At 37.7% G+C, this 22494-nt stretch overlaps 1 protein-coding gene across 2 annotated transcripts in view; it reads right to left on the bottom strand.

Moving 5' to 3' along the window:
- The window catches only part of CDH12 (cadherin 12), a 252200-nt gene that overhangs the window by 14603 nt on the left and 215103 nt on the right, over nucleotides 1-22494 (bottom strand). For both annotated transcript variants that reach the window (XM_021695843.1, XM_021695846.1), the window contains one exon: nucleotides 13941-14077. In XM_021695843.1, the coding sequence (XP_021551518.1) occupies nucleotides 13941-14077 (137 nt within the window). The remainder of the gene's footprint in view (nucleotides 1-13940; nucleotides 14078-22494) is intronic.

The raw sequence follows: 22494 nt of genomic DNA, 5'->3' as shown, positions 1-22494 counted from the left end.
TGGCAAAAAAATTAATATTGGCCACAGGGAATTATCTTATTTGGTAGAAAATGTCGGCTATTTCCAGAAGTTATTTAATCTACCTTTAATCTGGTTTCTTTGTATGAAACATGCAGTATTAACAGTCCCAAATTCATAGGTTTGTTATATTAAATAAGTGGTGGTGTTTTACAAAATGTTAGATCACCTCTAGTAAATTACATCACTCTTATTACAAAGTGCACTTCTTGGAGGTTATCTAGCTCTGTATCTATAGCCTAATATGTAGATAAAAGTCAAAAATTTGGCTAAATTTGGTTTACTTTTGTAAGAAAAATCTGGAAATTATAAAAAATAACGACAAAATTAAAAAAAAAAACTAGGTCTAATATTTGTAATGCTTACAAATTAACTCTTTTAGGGTTCACAGTAACTCTGTTATAGACATTATTATCCCCATTATTGTATGTGGAACTCTGAGGAACAGAAGGGGAATGTGATTCCCAAAAATTACAAGTTGGAAGTAATAAGATGGGGTTCTGGTTCCACGTTCATGCTCTAAAACTCTAGTATACATCGTGCATTAGAAAATAACTGAAATTTATTTAGCTATTGAAAAAAATAGACAACAAATTAATATTACAGATTAGTTTAGGGAATTCATGTGAATTATTTAGCCTATTCAGTTTCTGCCAACATAAAAATCAGTCTCCGCTTTCCATTTTATATATAAAGTACAAGTCCTGAGGCCGTATAAAGAGGAGAGTTTTGTGCGTGTTGTTTGTTTTTAGATTTTGTTTGTTTATTTGAGAGAGAGAGGAAGAGCATGAGTGGGGGAGGGGCAGAGGGACAAGCCAATTGGGGAAGCAGTAACATCTCTGTTCAAGAACTCCTGTACTTAAGCACTGAACTTTTTACAAGAGGATAAAATTTGTTAGAGTAATATAGATTTTTTTCATTTATGCATATAATTCAGAAAATTACATTGAAGAAATAATGACCCGTTTTCTTCTGACTCATCTAATCTGTATTTGGGACAGCAATGATGAAATTTGTTTAATCATGACTTAGCATGAGCATTATTACCAACATTTTTGCCATGTAGAAACTAATTATCACTGAATATGTAGAGGGCAGTTTCAAATATATGTGTAATAAATTTTATTTTATTTTATTTTTTAAAGATTTTATTTATTTATTTGTCAGAGAGAGAGAAAGCAGAAGCAGGGGGAGTGGCAGGGGGAGAGGGAGAAGCAGACTCCCCAGTGAGCGGAGAGCCCGATGCGATGTGGGGCTCAATCCCAGGACCTTGGAATCATGACCTGAGCCAGAGGCAGAGGCTTACCCAACTAAGCCACACAGGCATCCCTAAATTTAGTAAATTTTAAATAACCAAAATCTTACCTGACTAATTGCTGTGTTCTTTGTAGTCAAATCATTTAAATTCCAATTATTATCGATGCATGTTGCTTATATTTAATAACCAGCTTATTAATAGTTTTTGGCTCACATAATATAATCAAGAAATCATTTTGTTTTTATCCCCTATGCCTTCAAAAATGTTTTGTTAGATTTTCTTTCCCCATCCCTTGATGATATCTCAGTGAGCTCCCTTAGCTTTCTGAGTCAGTCTGAGTTAGAATTGCCTTATTAGTAGTATTTTCAAGTACGGTTTCAATTAAGAAAACAAAAGGTAAAGGCCAAATTCCAAAAACAAGGAATGAAGAAAAAAAAAATCACTGTATATCATAAATGAGTTAAAATACTAAAAGGAATATTAGGAATATTATGAATATATGCCAAAAATCTAGTCAACATAAAGGAACTGAACAAATTGCTAGAAAGACACAGATTACCAACAATGACCTTTAAAAGAAATACAAAACCTTAATAGACCTTAAACAAATGAATAAAATCAAGTTGTAATTAAAAATCTCGCAAACTGGGGCACCTGGGTGGCTCAGTTGGTTAAGCGACTGCCTTCGGCTCAGGTCATGATCCCGGAGTCTCCGGATCGAGTCCCGCATCCGGCTCCCTGCTCGGCAGGGAGTCTGCTTCTCCCTCTGACCCTCCCCCCTCTCATGTGCTTTCTCTCTCTCTCTCTCTCAAATAAATAAATAAAATCTTTAAAAAAAAATAAAAAATAAAAAATAAATAAAAATCTCGCAAACAATAAAATCTCATGCACACATGCCTTCACTGGGGGAATTTTTTTTTTTGAACTCTGAAGATATTTTATTTTTAAAGATTAGAGATTTCATTTATTTATTTGACAGAGAGAGAGAGAGAGAGAGAGAGCATAAGCAGGGGGAGTGGCAAACAGAGGCAGAGGGAGAAGCAGGCTCCCTGCTGAGCAGAGAGCCAGATGCAGGGCTCAATCCCAAGACCCTGGGATCATGACCTGAGCCAAAGGCATATGCATAACTGACTGAGCCACCTAGGCACCCCACTGGGGAAATTCTATCAACTATTTAAAATCATATAATACCAATTCTTCACAAACTTTCAGGAAATGGAGAAGGAAACACCACTTAATTCTATGTATACTGCTACCAAAGCCAATGAAAAAACATCATAAGAAAACAAAACAAAACAAAACAATATGGGCTAATATCACTCATAAACATAAGTACAAAAATTTCTTAACAACATATTAACAAATCAATTCCAGAGCATACTATAAAATTACTACACAATGACCAAATGGCATTTATCCTAAGGATGTAAGGTTAGTTTAATGTCCAAGAATAATCAATCCAACACACCATATTACTAGAAGAAAACTAAAAACACATGGCCATCTCAAATAGATTCAGAATTAGCATTTGACAAAATCTTACATCCATTCAAAATTTTTAAAAAGTCTTCTAAAAAAGTAATGAACAGGAGGCAAGATCTTCAACCTGATCTAGTCTACCTACAAAAAGCCCATAGCTAACATCATATTCAACAGTGAGTCAGTGCTTTCTCTCTAAAATTGGGCACTGGGCGGAAACGGCGGAAATAATAGTTGCCACATATATTCACCATTGTACAATCAAATGAAAATAAAATTTAAAAAAATGTAAGGATCCAGATTGGAAAGAATGAAACCGAGACAAAAAAAAAAAAGAACTCCATTCACAATATAATCAAAGATAATAAAATATTTGGGAATAAATTTAGCAAATAGATGCAGGACTTACAAACAGAAATTCACAAATCATTGCTCAGAGAAATGAAATGGGTTGCAGATGGAAAGGATTTCTGGTGATGGAAACAGAAAACTGTATAATCACTTTGGAAAATGGGTTGGAACATTCTGTAAACATTAAACATGAACTTATATTGCAGCAATTCCCCTCCTAGGTATCTACCCAAGCAGATGAAATAAACATCCACACAAAAACCTGTATACAAATGCACATTAAAGTATTATGTATACACTTCAAAACTGACAATGTCTATCTTTTGGTGAATGCATAAACTGCAAATGTCTATCTTTTGGTGAATGGATAAACATTATGTGACATATCCATGCAATAAAAATTACTTCAACAACAAAAAGGAACAAAATAGTGATATGTGCTACAACAACCTGAATGAATCTCAAATATGCTGTCTTCTTTGACAATAAGGCTGATATTGCTCCTTGGAGCTGGATTAGCTGCAGAAAACGAAAGATTTCAGTGATTTTGGGTTTCCGAAGTCTTCAGAACTTTCCAGCCCCCACCTGTCAAGCCTTCCAGATTTCCTGGAGGAGATATTAAGCCATTCCTTTTATTTCTTTATTTTTTTTTAAGATTCTGTTTATTTATTTGACAGAGACACAGCGAGAGAGGGAACACAAGCAGGGGGAGTGGGAGAGGGAGAAGCAGGCTTCCCACTGAGCAGGGAGCCCAATGTGGGGCTCGATCCCAGGACCCTGGGATCATGACCTGAGCTGAAGTCCTGGGATTGAGCCATGAGTGTGACTCCCCATTCCGGGGAAGCCTGCTTCTCCCTCTGCCCTTCTCCCCACTCATGCTTGCTCTCTCTTTCTTGCTCTCTCTCTTTCAAATAAATAAACCATTTCAGAATTCCTTTTTTTTTAAGATTTTATTTATTTATTTGACACAGAGAGAGTGAGAGAGAGAGAGCATAAGCAGGGGGAGTGGCAGGCAGGCAGAGGGAGAGGTAGGCTCTGTGCTGAGCAAGGAGCCCGATGTGGGACTCGATCCCAGGACCCCGGGATCATGACCTGAGCCAAAGGCAGACGCTTAACGACTGAGCCACCCAGGCGCCCCCTTTTCAGAATTCCTGACCCAAAGAAACTCTATGATAATTCATCATGTAGCAATAGATAACTAATCCTGGTCATAAGAAATATTAAAATATATATTAAAAGGAAAGAAAGATTCTCACTAGGGCTTGAGCTGGAATGGACCAAGCAGGGCCTGATGGCAATGCCCATGGTGGGGGGAGCAGCCCCTGCTCCCAACCACCATGCCGAAATCTTGCCCAAGGGGACTGTCACTAGCGGTCCAGTTGCACTCACTACTACTATCCCAGGTCAGCAGATATTTCCAGGGAGGCTTCTGTTTCTATGGAGATAGATACAGCTATCTTCATCCATAGCTCCAGGCAGCCTGGAGTGGGGGTCCGAGCCCATTTATCTGCCTTCTATGCCTATGGATTTGGGTTGAGCAGGGGCCTGCTGGGTCACAGAAGCTGGTCTGGAGGGGTTGGCTAGCAAGGCAAGGAGGTTGGTGACAGTTTCTGGAAGTCCCTGTCTCCATTATCTGCTGACAGGAATCATAGCTACTCCCAGGACTCTCGGCCCAAGGCAGACCCTACCTGGGAGCTCATGGTCCCATTTCAGTGCCTGGACCTTGAGAGGGAGCAGGACAGTCAGGGCTTCATGTGTGGCATCTGCATGGACAAGGTGTGGGACGAGTCAGAGGCATCCCGCCCAACTGCACGCTTACCCACTGTTGAGGTGCCTTTGCACCCTGGTAAAAGAGGAGACAGGACTTCCCACAAGACATCACGAAGGCTTGTCCCCAGTACCATGTCCATTCTAGCTACATCACCCCCAACAAACTCTGGGTGGGCAAGGAGGCTGAGAAGAAGCAACTCATCAGGAACTTCAAGGCTTGGACCAGCCAGATCCAATGGCAGTTCTTCATGTGGGAGGATGGTCACTGCCCCTCCAAGTCTGACTGTATTTACCTGCACCAGCTTCTGGCTAAGGCCAGAGAATGCACCAGCTGGCTTCTGTGATGGAGGTGCTGGGCCCAACAGCATTCCTAGGGCACTGAATTAGAGGAAGAAGTATCACGGGCTGAGCCCTGGTTATGGCCTTCTGGGATTCAGAACTCCCACTTGATCCCAATATTTCTTACCTTGGCTGCTGTAACCAGGACCAACATGTGAGAAAGGGGACTGAGGGCAGGGGTGCTAGGTGGTAGGTCCCGTTCTGGGCTAGGTGGGAGATGAAAGTAGTAAGCTCTCTACCCACATGCACAGGAGCAGTGACACAACTGAGGAACACAGGGACAGGCGGAGGGCTCTGGGAAAGAGGAAGTTGTTCTCACCCTCTTGCCGGGGCTTTGGTTTTTACATTTGTTCTTTTGTAGGATGATCTTGGAAGAAAACAAATAAAATGCACCTAAACCATAGACGGAAGGAAGGAAGGAAGGAAAGAAGGAAGGAAGGAAAGAAGGAAAGAAGGAAGGAGGGAAAGAAAGAGAGAGAGAAGAAAGAAAGAAAAAGAAAAAAAGAAAGAAAGAAAGAAAGGAACAGAGAAGAGGAAGGAAGGAAGGAAGGAAGGAAAGAAGGAAGGAAGGAAGGGGAAAAGAAAAGAAGACTGGCATTTCTTCCTGAATTGGTGCTTTTCTCATCTAAAGTTTCGTTTATTCACATGGCTGATACTTGATGCTGGTGGTCTGCTAGACATCTAGCTGGAGGTAGAGACAAGAATACTCATTCATGGTCTCTTTATGGAGACTGGGTTTCTTCACAGCATGGTGGCTAAAGTTCAAGGGCAAGTATTTCAAAAGTGAGAGAAATCTGGACAGAAACCCTTGCATTTATGACCTAACACAGTCACATAGAAATGCATCTCCTCCGCGTTAGTCAGGTCTGTCACTAGTCCACTTCGAAATTCAAGGGGAAGATCCAACCCACTTCTTGATGGAAGGAATGTCAGCCTTACTGTCAGAAGAACATATGGGAAGGGAGAGATACCAAGTATGCCCATTTTTGGAACCTGTAATCAGAAATCTCTTTTAGAAAATGTTCGCTAGTAACTAGTATTGTAACCTTTAATACATCCTAGGAAAACTAAATTTTATTTATTTATTTTTTTAAGATTTATTTATTTATTTATTTGACAGAGAGAAACATAGTGAGAGGGAACACAAGCAGGGGGAGTGGGAGAGGGAGAAGCAGGCTTCCTGCGGAGCAGGGAGCTCGATGCGGGGCTCGATTCCGGGACGCTGGGATAATGACCTGAGCTGAAGAAAGATGCTTAACCATCTGAGCCACCCAGGCGCCCCTTATTTATTTTCTAAAAGTTTTTCTTTCAAGTTCCAGTTAGCTAACATACAGTGCAATATTAAAACTTAACCAAAGAGGTAAAAGACCTGTACTCTGAAACTATAAAACACCGATGAAAGAAATTGAAGATGACACAAAGAAATGGAAAAACATTCCATGCTCATGGATGGGAAACTAAGTTTTAAATTTAATAGGAAGTTAGAATTGATATGAACTTACATCCTTCATGCCATTCTCCTCAGGGCTAAGGAATTTATAGGGGCAAAGAAAAACCATTGGCTTTATCCACAGTTCTCTTCAACGTAATGCACATTGAGATTCCACCTATGATTTCATTTGACAAAGTATCCTGATGATCTACAAGTCTGAAAATTACAGATCTCTAATTGCCCACTTAGAGATGAGAAAACTTTGGTATAAACTTGCCCTACATTTTTTTGGCAGACCCAAGACTGGAATCCAAATCTTCTTACTATGCTTGTCACTGAACCATGATATATATCAACTAACTCAGAGAAGGCACACCGCCTGAGATCTACCCAGGTACGTGATAATCACTTACTTCCAAAGAGTAATACTCGCGCTGCTGTTGAGACCACCATGCCGTGAGAAAGCCCAGTTTACATTCAAGGGTCAAAGGGGTGGGGATTTTAAATTACATATTAAATATTCAATAAATACTGGCCAAATAATAGAATATTTCCAAGCACCAATGAGAAATGTAGTTGAAAATGTTTTGAAAACATTAAAGCATTGACAAACACAGGGTTCCTAATATGTTAAAATATGCCGGAGCTGTTGGGCTTCCTTATTTAAAAATGACATCTGCTTTTGAATAACTATCGTGTTAAAAATTCAATTTTGTGACTATGTACTAAATCGCAACTACAATAACTTCAAGAATGAAATCTTAGCTCTTTATGACAAAAAAAACCCTGAATTACAGTGCAAACTGAGCAAGTACAACAAAAAGGTAACACAAGCTTTCTTTTTTTTCTCTTTAAATCAGTTCATTTTCAAATTACAAGTTAAGATAAACCATATCTAATAATAGCTTCTGTTCAATTACAGTAGTATGATCTGTATCTAGACTGAGCAATCCATAAAGAGGATTTAAATTATTCATATATATCTATGCTAAAGTCAAATATTACTTTCTATGCTCTTGGTGACAAAAACTGATCTCTAAAGAAAAAGGAACCTTTAAAAATATCACCGATTTTTTTCTCAATGAAAACACTAGAGGAAACTATCATTAATTTTAAATATTTGCAATAACATAAAGCCTTAGATATTCGAATTCCTTTAGAGCAAGAACTACTTCATATTCATCTTAAAACCTCCAGGATTTAACACAGAGCCTAGTTCATTCTAGCAAATTGAACATATCAATGAACAAATATTCTTTCAAAACAGACTAAACTGAGAAGAAAGTGGGTTCAACACAGCTGATAAAACCAGAAACTTCTGTGGATCATGACCTACCGGCACCATGATAGTCAGCATATTTTCCTTGAATTCTTCACTCATGGTCAACAAGACTGTAGATGCCATTTCACTTTATGTTAAACTCTCAATGATTTTAAAAATTCTTCTCAAGTGACTTTCTTTAATCTAACCACAAATTAAATTTGTATTTGGAAAGCAAATAATACCCATTATTGATTTGATTTTTAAAAAGGTGATTTTATATGAGTAGTTAGTAGATGTCAGTCGGTACACAATAAAATTTCTGAAACATGCAAATTCACTACAGAATTGTGATAGACAGTCTAACAAGCCTAGATAGATAGATAATAGATAGATGATAGATAGATAGATGATAGATGTCAAGACTAACAAAAATTTCAACTTAATTTTATGTACATTACAAATGTATAATTTTTTACTATTTTGTACTCTAATTATCTATGCATATGAAAATCACCTTGATTAGTTCAACTAATAACTCACTTAAAATATTTCTAATAAGCTTAGGCAAATGATTAATTGTCCCTGGGAAATTCTGTTTTGGAGTGAGAGAGCCCAGGACTCCCATCCTCATTTGGTCACCACTCCCAGTGTGACATGGAGCTACAAACGAAATCTCTCTGAGCTTCTATTTCTGCACCCTCGCAGTGTGGACCATAATACCCATCTTGATTGAATATATATGAAGCGAGTATAATTGTTTAGTCTGTTAGTTTATATTATTATTATTACTTACTATCATTTCAGAAAAATTAGGTACTTTCTTCTCATTTGGTCTAAGAACATCATTTCATGGTTATGTGGCATGCAGGCGGATGAAATTCTTTGGAAAATTCTGTCACAAAATCTAATTCTTTGTGTTTAAACCCTTTATCACTCAATGACCATACTCTGGTCCTTTATAACCTTCTGCAACTTCCCCCTGGAGGTTGTATAAGAACACCCTTAAATCCAAAGTCCCTGGAATTCAGCATAATTCACATGGTTATAACTTACTAAAATTCTCTATTTTGGTCAATTTCTAACTGCTCCTGAACTTTAATATTCTTAAGCATAGACTTTGGTCTCGTTTTTCTCATAACTCACAACAAATTGTGTTTTGCACATAAATGATGTTCTATACAAAGTTAAGAAAACAAATGTATGGGGCACCTGGGTGGCTCAGCCGTTAAGCGTCTGCCTTCGGCTCAGGTCATGATCCCAGGGTCCTGGGATCGAGCCCCGCATCGGGCTCCCTGCTCGGCGGGAAGCCTGCTTCTCCCTCTCCCACTCCCCCTGCTTCTGTTCCTGCTCTCGCTAACTCTCTCTCTGTCAAATAAATAAATAAAATCTTTTAAAAAAATTTAAAAAAATAAAACAAATGTATGAATTTATGTTTAGCCTGAATTATGGATAGTAATGCCAGAGTTTAATTTTTCTGTACATATGAAGATGATGTCATTTGCATTATGTTGAAGTAAAAAGAAGTCCTAACAAAATAGCTCTATTTTCAAATAACCTCAAAAAATAATTACCCAACAATTTAATCCCAACTTATAATGATATATTTACATAAAATATTTTCCCCAAATATAACAGTTAGTGAGTCAATTCAGTGATTTTTGACCCGTTTCATAATAAATGCAAACAATCCATTGCCATCTGGATAACTATTGACCAAGAAAATAATTGTCTCTGGCATCATTTGTTTATTTCATAATTATATAAAATATGTTCTAAGGCTTTAATGTAGATATTTTTAATTATCTTTGCCTAATTATATTCGTTACAGTAATGCCAAAAAAAAATTGGAAACATTTATGTATTGAAAGTTTCTGATAATTTGAATGAAGTGAATTTTTGGAGTTTCCATCTTTTTTAAAATTCTCAAGATTAGTATCATAAAAACAGCAAAGCAGTAATGCATAAAATAATTATTAGGAGTCTAATAAAATTATTTGGATCTCCAACTATAGCAACACTGATTAATGACTGCTTTTTAATTAATGGGAAGTTGTTTAATCATTGTAACATTTCATTTGCCTGAGAATTTTTATGTAAGGGTCAGGCCAAAACACATGCTAGTTCAATCTGCAATAAGGTATACTTACATAATTTTTTCTTCTTGGCAGTACAAGTGTAAACTATTTATTTCTCAGTCATTCACCATAAAGATAGTGTTTCCTGCCCAGCTGGCTAGTCTGATCAATGAAAACAGCCTTATGCATTAGAACATGAATAAATTTTACTTTTAAACTCTGTGAATTCAAGCAAAATAAAGCCCATAATAAGCTATTCTTATCGTAAATCTTTAATTATTATGTGGTATGTGTTCAGCCTCTTTATTTTTCACATGGATACATAGCATTTACCCCAGCAGACTTCCTTGGGGTCCTAAAATCTACACAATGGTCTTTGAATAGGTACTGGAACAGAACAGAGGTACCTATTTTAGAAATGTTAATTTGATATCACTCTTATATTGTATAAGGTTTTACATATATACGTGCATATATATGGATATATGGATAAGGTTATATACATGGAGAGAGAGATATATGTATATATCTCCATTATGTGTCTAAGTCCCAGTTCTGCATATTTCCCAGTAAGGGCCAACATAGCTAATGAGAATCTACCCACTAGGGTTTCCAAATTTGCATTTAGGTAAAAACTAGAGCCAGCATGTGCCCTCATCATATTGATAGCTAAAAACATAGATTTCTCCAAACCTGAAAAATCTAAAATGGAGGATCAGTGACACTTGCTTCCACAGCAAAAGTGCATACCCTCCTTTCATTGTCTAAGCAGGCCAAGTGCAAGTCTCTGACTGGAGGATCAGACCTGCTACTGTCGGTGCCGTCACACCATCGTGATGGTTTGGGTGGTCTACAGAGCTGCGGGCGAGAAAGAGACCTTCCCGAGCTACAAGTGATTAATGAACTATCTGCAGACTTTCATCCTGAGTTAAGGTACGGAAGCCTACTATTCCCACTTCAAAAAATATGCACGTTTTGTGTTTAGGTAAGATTAGTTTTCTTTTTTTTTTTTAAGTTTTTATTTATTTATTGACAGAGAGAGAGAGAGATCACAAGTAGGCAGGCAGGCAAGCAGAGAGAGAGGGAGAAGCAGGCTTCCCACCCAGCATGGAGCCCGATGTGGGGCTCGATCCCAGGACCCCAGGATCACTACCCAAGCCGAAGGCAGATGCCCAACCGACTGAGGCACCCAGGCGCCCCAGATTAGATAGTTTTCTAATAAATAATCTTTTGTTATGGTCAATATGTCTTTGACAAACAAAAGTTATTTGAAGAGACTACCTCTGCTTAGTTGTCATTTAGAATGTACAATCCATTAGGGTGAATGGTTCAGGAAAGCCTTACACTCCATAGCTTAATTCATTTTCACCACATTTGCCAAAGATCTTAGAAAACCAAAGTTTATTTTCTATCTACAATATGGTTCAGCTATCCCCCAACATTCTGGTTGAGTGAAATAATTGAAAGTCAACATGAAAGGAATGATGAGTAACAAACGTAATTGTAATAGGATGCAGTATAGTAGGGGAAAAAAGATGCCAGGTGTGAAAGGAGACCAGGAAAACACCAGAAAGAAAACGGTGTCCTCCGAAAAGGGGAGAGCGGCGTTCTGTTCTCCTGATGATATGTCTGCTCAGGCAGCTGACTGGATGATCTGCTCTCAGAGCCTAACTGAGCAAGAAGGGCAGATTTGAAAGGAGGTGGCCAGACAGAGAAACCATTCAGTAGAACAGCCTGGGAAGTTCCTGTTCAGTGTGACAAAGATGGGTGAGTGTCCTCAGGGTCAAGTGGGCACAACAGAAAGCTAAAATTGAGAAATCATGCTATAAACTCACCCAAGAATACTGTCCTCTATGTAAGGGGACCCTGGAATTAAGAAGTTGGAAGGTCTACCACATGGGTTCCCATATCAAGTTCCCTTGTAGATGGGATGTCCAGAGCCCCCCACATCAAATAACTCAAAGATCACTTAAAAGGACAGTGTTTGGGCAACTGCCTTGACTGTATAAGTACCGCGCGCTAACCGATTGTGCAACTGGAGCTCCGGCAGCTACCTTTACTGCCAGTCCATTGAGCCCTAGAAGCAGTGGCAAGCAATGGAGTATTATATGGGGGCGGATAAGAGAGACTTATGTATCTGTCCTTCCCTCTGTCTTTTCCACTCTAGCAGGCGGGAAAACTTGTATCCCCAACAGCGAGGAGTCACAGTTCCAACTCGCGGTGGCCTTGAGTTCTGCAGTCATCTATTGCTGTTTAACAACAAGTGACCTTAAAATGTAGTTGCTTGAACTAATTACTCTTTTAGTCCTTCTCCCAATGTTGTGAGTTAAGCATCTGGGCAAGGTTGGTCCAAGTATATGTTCCATTTCACATGGCATTGGTGGAGGCTGCACTGTGGTATCACTCTAGCAAATGGTCTGGGCTAGAGATTCCAAGATTGTTTCATGCACATATGCAGCGCACTGGCAGGTATGATTGGAAGGCTGAGCTGAACTGGGATGGTCAACCTGACCACCAATGTGTGACCTCTCTAGTGTGGCAGCCTCGGGGTAGTCGGTTTACTCACATGACAGGTCAGTGGTCCAATAAACAAGGTGAAAGCCATACGTTCCTTTATGTTAGTCTTACCCTTAGTAATCAGAATAACCACAACATAATGAAATCAGCTAAAGATATCATTAAGGCCTGGGAATAGGTGTCTGACTGTTCGTGTTTCAAAGCAATTGTTGAAGATAAACAAAACTATTTAATATTTACACCCCACTGAATTGAGACTGAACAAAAAACCCCTCAACAGAAATATTCAGTTAGCTCTTCCCTGCATAGAAAAATGAAATTAGCTGTCAAAGTATGTGTACCAGATGAACAAAATAAGATGAGAAAGAAACAAAATGAAAGATGCTCAGAAGGGATTTCCCCAAAACTTTCAAGAGACCATAAGCAGATGGATGGGAAGATGCACTTTCTTTTTTTTTTTTTTTTTTTAAATTTTTTATTTATTTATTTGACAGAGAGAGACACAGCGAGAGAGGGAACACAAGCAGGGGGAGGGGGAGAGGGAGAAGCAGGCTCCCCACAGAGCAGGGAGCCCGATGTGGGACTTGATCCCAGGACCCTGGGATCATGACCTGAGCCGAAGGCAGTCGCTTAACCGACTGAGCCACCCAGGCGCCCGAAGATGCACTTTCTTGTGCAAACAATTTCATTGATAACCAAATGTCACCATTCCCTCCCAGTAATCTGTTACCTTAGGAAGTTGTAACAGTATCCTAGGTTGTCCAGTCAAACATATTGCGAGCTTTGTCACTCTCAGTCGAGAGGATTCTCCTCAGGACCAACCAGAAATCAACACCATGGATTGATCCTAACAATCCTATTGATTCTGAGTGATTGCTTAAAGAAAAGTACTTAGAGCTCCTGTATATTCCACAGGGGTGTTCATTAAAAAACAAACAAACAAACAAAAAACAAAAACAAAAACAAAACAAAACATTAAAGTTACATTCTAAGAAAAGGAGAGAGAAGGAAGAGCGGTGACTTTAAAAATACTCTCTTCAGTTTCAGAAAAGATTTCAGAATAGGCGATTTTGTGTGAGAATTAATTCTTCCTGCCCGGCCTCTGAAGCTGCCAATAATATTCTATATGGAGGTCGGGTGTGGAAGAGAAGTTGGAATGCTGGAGGATAGTTGAGGGTAGAGCGTGGAAAAGGATGAGGTCACACAATGAAATGCACTGCTGGATATTCGTGCAAGCCTGCAAACAGGGCTCACTGGCAACTGTCAAAAATTTCTCTGGACTTATGCTATGAGGAAAAGGAGCAAGTTTCTGAGTTTCCCCAGGAGACCACTCAGCTGTCAGTCCAAAAATGAAAAACACCTCAACGGGGACTCGTTTGAGAGTGTTCAATCCAAAGAACTGCAGTGTAACATTGATTCCGTCCAGGCCATACTTACTAACTTTACTCGCAATTATGGAGAAATTATACTGCGCGGTGCTTTCTCTGTCTAGTAGTTCTTTAGTGGCGATGGTTCCTTCGGTTCCGTCTATTGTAAAGTAGCTGTCCCCATCACTCTTCCAATCCATGAAGTACCTGCATATAAAAGCGTAGATGCAAATATGCCGTGATTACTCAGGAATATAATGGCAGTCGGGCTAACTTGACACAGTTCCTTATTTTTCTCCCTGTAGCTATTACCCACCTTGCTAAAAGAAGAGTCTCAATGACAGCTTCTTTATTGCAAAGTCACTATGCTCAAGGGGAAACTGGAAATAATGAACGATTTAGTACTCCTGCTGTTCGTATTATTTTAGGGTCTTGACACCTTGAAAGCTCAGCAGAGACTAAAATTCTAAAGCTGACCATGGGTTTCCTTAACCTGCTGAATATTAAAACTTTTCCAAGCAGTAGAAGATTCCTTACAGCGGCTGTGGGAAGAGCTGGGGGTGGGGGAGGTTTCTGGCTACTGCTACAAAGAACTTAGGCCAGAACAAAGGTAGAATCTTTATTTCCACAGATAGGAAAGAATCATATTATGGAAACTAAGGGGCAATTTTGTTATTGGCAATGGGGCAATTGTACAGAAGTATTTTCCTCAAACACATAAAAGAGCCACTGTTGTTTAATTAATGTTTAATTACTCTATATATCAGAACAACTTTCTAAAAAAATAAAACAGTGAACTTAGCTAATAATGTCCCTTTATCTTCTTTATTCATTAACCTATTTGCTAATAACAGATGTTACCTTCTTTTTTTTAAGATTTTTATTTATTTATTTATTTATTTGAGAGAGAGAATGAGAGACAGCACAAGAGGGAAGAGGGTCAGAGGGAGAAGCAGACTCCCCGCTGAGCAGGGAGCCCTATGCGGGACTCGATCCCGGGACTCCAGGATCATGACCTGAGCCGAAGGCAGTCGCTTAACCAACTGAGCCACCCAGGCGCCCCAGATGTTACCTTCTTTACGTGGACTAAAACAATCCAAGAAAATTAATTAAAAAAAAAAAACAGAAACTGAATTTATATAAATCTTTATATAGCAGATACATAGAGTGAAAAAATCTTTTTCCAACACATATTTTCGACCACAGTAATAAACATTTTGAAATCTTAGCATGTTCCAGATACTGTTCTAAATGCTTACATGTGTTACCTTGTTAAAGCCCCACCAAAGCCCTAAAAAATAAGTATTATTCATTTCCCTATTTTACCGATGAAAAAACTGAAGCATAGAGATACTAAGGAATCTGCCCCAGTTCACATAGAAAGCTTTAGAGCTGATACTTGAACCAGGTCATCAATGTTTTCTCTATGATTATCATCATGTAGTCTTACCAATTTTAAATAGAACATTTTATGTGAAAGGGCTCTGCTCATCAAAAGGCTCAATGAGCAATATATTTATCACCATTACTCTAGCCTGGGAATCACAGCGAGGTCAACACAAGGCCAAAGTTAGTCAAGTCATGTACTTCAAAATAGCAACGTTAAAATACCTGAACTACAATGCTCCCACACAAACCCCTAAAACACAGTCCACGGGCACAAACAGCCAGGCCCTATTTCACCCAACGATGTTTTTGTTTGTCTCTTATTCACTATTATCTGGTATCTAATCTTTAGCTCCGTCACCTCGTAAGTTTCGGTACGTCCCTTCTCTGGATGTGATCCTCTCAAAAAGCTTCCTGCCTTCTTCTGGAGTACTACTGAAACTTATCTGAACGTTTTCTACTCAGCTAAACATCTTCAGCATCTTCCCACAGCCGATCAGACTGCAAGACTGTGGCTCTAGTACGAGGTCCTGGCATTTTCCTGACGTCCTGTCTTTGTGAGACTGAGCCAGCCCTGTGCCTGACTGAACAGTAATCGTGGAGCAACAACCACCACTCTAAACCGTGATGTTCTGCGCAAGATAGCAATTAAAGAAATGACCATCGACGAAACTGAAAATGGAACTCCTACATTTCCTAGACATTTTCAGAGAAGACATGACCCTGTCCTAAAATGTCTAGATCGTTTTCAGGAGATATGCCCTCCCAGAGTGTAGATCCCACGTTTACTTTAGGTTTGCCATAGTCCACAGCCAATCTATGGCGACAGTGATATTTTAACTGCAATTAATCGCCACTGTATAACAATGGACTGTCTAATTTGGCCTCACTCACCAGTGTAAATGAGCAAAACCCTGAAATAGAGAATTTGAATCACCTTATGCTTATCTGGTAAGTAGATGAGATTTAAATTTAAAAAAAATGGGTTTATGATCTATATATGATGAAACAAATGCATAGTTCATATAAGTATGCAGCCGCTGTTGCTAAGAAACCTCTTTTAACAATTGAATAGAAATCAAAAATTAAAGCATTAACCTAATCTGTGCAGACGACAGAGTACAATTTTATTACTTTTCTGTAAATGAGTTTTCAGAAATGCCTTAAAAAGTTTTCTTCTCTTCATTAGGTAAGCATTCTCCTTAAAATTGTGTCTTTTAATTTGCCTAATAACTTTCTCACAGTTAATGAAAAAGCTAAATTCTCAAACACATTTTGTAAAAAGTACTTGATGGGAGTGAGTTACTCTAAAAGTATTACATCTCATTCCTTAAGCAATAAAGATTAGGAGTAATGATTCAGGTCAGGTAGGCAATTTTATTTTGTTAATGTGATAATAATCAAAATCTCTTCCCTCTGTCTTCTTTTAGTCACTGTTTTTTTTTGTTTTTGTTTTTGTCTTGGGGAAGATAATTAAATGAAAGTAAATTCAGTTCAATTTATTTCCACATTTTATTGAGAACCTACGCCACATACAGCAACAATTAAGATTATAATTGCTTCATCAAGAATCACAATTACATTTTTTTCTTAGAAATCCTAACATTTCTCTAGAACTTTTTAAATAGTAGCTGCTAGTTTCCTATTAGTTCCTCTTTGTTTTGTTTTGTTTTTTTTCTAATCCTCCTCCTCATTCTAACTTTCCTCTTAGTAAAATTAAAAGTTATAGCATAGATAGTTTAGAGAGCTTCTCTTGCTTGTTTGATGTTAAACTAATCATTTTATAAATTATAATGATTTAATAAAGGCATAACCCTTCTGTCTTCAAATTTTCCTTTTGGAAGCACATAATATCATTAAAACACATCTTTAAAGATAGATAAATGCATCATAATCTAAAGTTTATTAAAATTATAGTTGTTATATTTTTTTCCCTCCAGGTTACTTAAGATTTTCTTTTCTTTTTTTTTTTAAGATTTTATTTATTTATTTGAGAGAGAGAGACAAAGAGAGCATGAGCAGGGGGGAGGGGCAGAGACAGAGGGTGAAGCAGACTCCCCGGTGAGCAGGGAGCCCAATGTGGGACTCAATCCCAGGACCCTGAGATCATGACCTGAGCCAAAGTCAGATGGTCAAAGGACTGAGGCCACCCAGACACCCCATGATTTTCTCATTTCTTAAGTCCTTTTTAAATAGTCCTATATGATCTTCTGACTTGTATCCATTTATGTATCTGGATGCCAACTTTATCTTCTCCCCAAGTTTTATACCCGGATTTGCATTTATTCTTCAGAAACTCTGAAGCAGCTTGCTCTAATGGGAAGAAAGTAAAGTTTAGGCAAATATTGATCCAAATTTGGGTTCTGCAGTTAAGAACTTCAATATTAAACAGGTAGTCTCCGTTTTCTCGTGTATTAAAACATATGGACAGTACTACATGATGCAGTAAGTGAATAATGTGATCATCCCTTCGCTCATGTTTCTTCCCCTGAAGCCATACCAAATCCCCCCAGGCAGCTTTATTGCTTCCTTATTACAAAATTTTATCTTCGTACTTCTTTTATCTAATTTATCAATTTTAATTGGCATTACAGTCTCTCTCAAACTAATTGAGCTTGTTTTGTGGACGACACAGAAAGTTTCTAGAGAGTAGGAAGGATTCATCACCAGGTTTATTGTTCTATCCCTAGCATCTTGTACTTTATGTATGAATTGTATTATTTTTTTTTTTTTTAAAGATTTTATTTATTTATTTGAGACAGAATGAGAGAGAGAGAGAGCTCATGAGAGGGGGGGAGGGTCAGAGGGAGAAGCAGGCTCCCCGCCGAGCAGGGAGCCCGATGTGGGACTCGATCCCGGGACTCCAGGATCATGACCTGAGCCGAAGGCAGTCGTTTAACCGACTGAGCCACCCAGGCACCCTGAATTGTATTATTTTATAAGAACATCTGACTGTTGTTGTTAATAATAATCTGATCACATTTCAAGCACAGAGTTATTTATTTGGTATCTTTGAATATGCAAACATATGAATTTTGAAGTCTTTTTCAGGTGTCTTCAACAAAACTATTTCTTTGAACTGAATCAATTGCCTGTTGTTGCAGGTCACAGTTGGATTTATTTACTCTCTCTAGTAGCTGTGGCCAAATGTCTCTGAAGAAAGGTACCATTTTAACTAGTCATTTACTATTTAAGACCTGAATATAGACATCATATTTGAAAGACAGCTTTTATTTCCCATTTTTTCCTAATAACTGAGTTTTATCTCCTCCTTGCAATTTGTTTATTCTTTAGCTCATTGACACCCTGAAAATTACTCACGTTCTCCTAACTTGTCAAATACTCTTCTTTTTTTTTTAAGATTTATTTATTTATTTGAGAGAGAGAGAGCAGGGGGAGCGATAGAGGGAGTGAAAGTCTTAAGGAGACTCCGTGCTGAGTGTGGAGTCCAATGTGGGGCTTGATCTCACAACCCTGAGATCATGACCTGAGCCAAAGCCAAGAGTTGGACACTTAGCCGCTGTGCACCTCAGATGCCCCAATTCATCAAATAGTCTTATAATATTTTCTAAAGAGAGGGTTTCATAACTCTGAAATATTTGAAGTAACTGATCATTTAAAAAAATCAAAATAAGGTGAAATTTCAAATAAGTGTGAGAAAAGGCTATTTTCTAAAAGCAATTAAAGAAACCATAGAAAGGAATGAGGTCTAAAATGTGTATAACTTATATGGGGTACTCCTCAGCATTTCAAGATAAAGCAAAGAATTGGAACCAGCAAAAAGTAAACTCAAAAATTCAGTTATAAAGTATATATAAGCAACTTGGATGTTTTGTCATCTTGAGGAGTTAACATGAAACATAGTAAGATAGCTTTCAAAATAATTTATCACCCTAACTAATATCTGGACACTTAGCTATTGAGATTTCCTTGAGTCTATCACTAGAATCACTAGTATAAAATTTGTTTAAAAATAAAAGCAAACTCATCATTGACTGTCAAGATCCAATCCACGTAAAAATTAGACCTGTAAATCTGTATTACAGATCCATTGAATTTTGTCAATAAATCCTCAGTTACGTCTAAATCTTATAAGAACTTCATGGTTAAAAAAAATAAAAGATACTGAATCTTAAATAATAAGATTTCATTTCAATACATACCCCCCAAAATGTTAATAAAACAACTGTATAATTTGGTATTTGCTTTTCCAGCTTGACAAATGTCAATATTATATAGTTCAATTAAACGTTTTTCAGATTTAGGTGGTGCCTGGATGGCTCAGTCACTTAAGCATCTGCCTTCAGCTCAGGTCATGATCTTGGGGTCCTGGGATCGAGTCCCGCATCGGGCTCCCTGCTCAGCAGGAAGTCTGCTTCTCTCTCTGCCCCTGCTTCTGCTCTCTCTCTCTCACTCTCTCTTGGGTGTGCATTCTCACTAAATAAAATCTTTTAAAAAATAATAATTTAAACATTTTTCAGATTTAGTAAAACTTGTAAGGTTTAAATCAGGGAAACATATGTAAAATGTTTAGAATACTTCCAAGTATATAATATGGTCCATAGTTATCATATTTTAAGGATTAAATATTGTATATTTTTACTGACTTGTTTTGACTTTCTATCAATTTTGGGGCTTTTTTGTTGTTTTTTTCTGAAAGTTTATAGCAGTTTTATTCATAATTGCCCAAACTGGAAACATCTCACATGCTCATCAATTAGTGAATGTATAAAATACTGTGGAACAGTCTTATAATGAAGTACAACAATAAAAAGGGATAAACCAATGATTCTCATAATATGGATGAATTTTTTTTTTTTAGGCTGGAGAATTCATTTTTTATTAGTTCAGAGAACCTTGTACATATGTCTATCAATTTTGTTTAATAAGCTACTGAAAACCATGATATTTTAATTATATTTTCAGCAATCTTAAAATTAAAAAGCAACTCAAAAACTTAGGTGAGTATCTCAATTACACTGAAGAAGGGGAGCAATGAGTTTGACATTTAGAATCTGGCTGCTTATGGTTAAATCCTATTCTCATTCTTACTGAAGACATAATTCGATCTTCCTGGGCCTCAGTTTCTCTTTCTGTAAAATAATGTCAGTTGTGATGTTCAAACAAACCTCACCAAAGTGCTCAGCTCAAAGCCAGGAATAAATTAGTTATTATGATGTCACTGTATGTTGGGTGGCTCAGTTGGTTAAATGTCTGCCTTCGGCTCAGGTCATGATCCCAGGGTCCTGGGATGAAGCTCTGCATCGGGCGCCCTGCTCAGTGGGGGGCCTGCTTCTCCCTCTGCCTCTGCCCTTCCCCCACACCCTACTCACACCAATGCTTGAGCGCTCACTCTCTCTCTCTCTCTCTCGCCATCTCTCTCTCTCAAATAATAAATACATAAAATATTTTAAAAATGATGTCACTATACGTTGATAGTTAATTGCCACCAAAGCAAATAAAAGTAAACTTGTCCGTTTGGTACATGTTCTTTGCAGTAGCTCCTATTTTACTGATTGTCAATGGATCGGTCATTTGAGGAAGAAAGCAATGAGTTTATTCACAAAAGATCTTCTCATTCTACATAGCAAGTTAAGTTCTCAATAAACAACATCTCAAATGAATTGTTCTTAATCATTCCATTGGTATAAATTTAGAGGGAATGCTTCTTTCATTTCCAGTGCAATCAGAATAAGCACGGAATTCTAATAAAGGCGTTGCTTTTCTTTTTTTTTTTAAGATTTATTTATTTATTTATTTGAGAGAGAGAGAATGAGAGACAGAGAGCATGAGAGGGAGGAGGGTCAGAGGGAGAAGCAAACTCTCTGCCGAGCAGGGAGCCCGATGCGGGACTCGATCCCGGGACTCCAGGACCATGACCTGAGCCGAAGGCAGTCGCTTAACCAACTGAGCCACCCAGGCGCCCGAGGTGTTGCCTTTCTTTAATGTTGTCAACTACAGAATAGATCCAATAGTAAATGGGATATTCTGGTGGATGAATAATTGGATAAGAGCATATCTGAATCTAATATATACTCAACTGTCTTACTGGAGGGAGCTTCTGCTCAGTTTCTGGCTAATGGCTACCCAAGCAGATCAAGGAGAGATTACAAACATACAATTCCAGTCACTGATAAATTACAACCTAAAATAGAAATCTGAAAGTAAAATTTACCAAAACTCAACTTTTCTCTTTACCTTTGTTCACATAATTCCATTCCCTTCAATTAAAATAGTTTCTCACCCTCTATTTCATCTCCTTCATCCATGACTTTAAAGAATTCTTGTATGTTTTAGAGAAAAGTCCTTTATCAGATGTGTCTTTTGCAAATATATATATAAATATAAATATATATATATATATATATTAAAATTCACATTGTGAATGCTAACGGAAAGAGATAAGGTAAGCAGTGCTCAAAAAGGATTAACTGTTTTATCTTAATGAATATTTTATATAAGCTTTTGGTTTATGGATAAAATGTTTTCTCCAAATTGCTATCTGAATATTCAGTATTTTCTAAGAAAACAGGCCATAAATACAAAATTAGTTTGCTCTCTGCTAAATAATAAGAACTAGAATACAAAAGAGTGATTAGAGTTATACAAAATGAGAAACTGGACTCTACATAAGGAGGCATTTTTAAAGATCACTTTAAGAAAAAGAAATAGTGTGTTAGTCTCTTTACCAGAAACTACCTTCCACAAATTACTTCATTAATTCGAAGTGGAGACAACTGACATTTAACAATAGCTAGGACTAAGCACCACTAAAAGATATATTGTCAACTTTTAGATCATTTGAAGGATGCAGGGAAAATAACAGTATTAACAACACAAAAAATGTTAAATGAAAAAAATAGAGATACTGTGTACAAATGGTAGACTTGGGAAGAAAAAGAAGATGGAATCTGTTAATATGGAATATTTCAAAGAAACTCAGGGAAAAAGTAAAAGGAAGTGTGGAATTTTGACACTACAGTAGCAGCTTAATGCATTAATATCTGGGGAGTTTGCCCTATTTAACTTTTTTATTACTGTGATGTGTTTAGGACCCTCAAGAGAATTATTTGTCCAAAGTTGATTTTTGTATGACATCTACTTGCAAATGTACTGAAGATATTTTGCTTCCATTAACTCCATTTATAGAAGCTAAGGACTGAGAAACCATTTACAAAAAAAAGAAAGAAGGAAGGAAGGAAGGAAGGAAGGAAGGAAGGAAGGAAGGAAGGAAGGAA

The sequence above is a fragment of the Neomonachus schauinslandi genome, chromosome 7 (genome assembly GCF_002201575.2).
Source record: "Neomonachus schauinslandi chromosome 7, ASM220157v2, whole genome shotgun sequence".
Lineage (NCBI taxonomy): Eukaryota > Metazoa > Chordata > Mammalia > Carnivora > Phocidae > Neomonachus > Neomonachus schauinslandi.
Note: the sequence above shows the minus strand (reverse complement) of the source record. Positions and strands in the feature narration are given on the sequence as shown.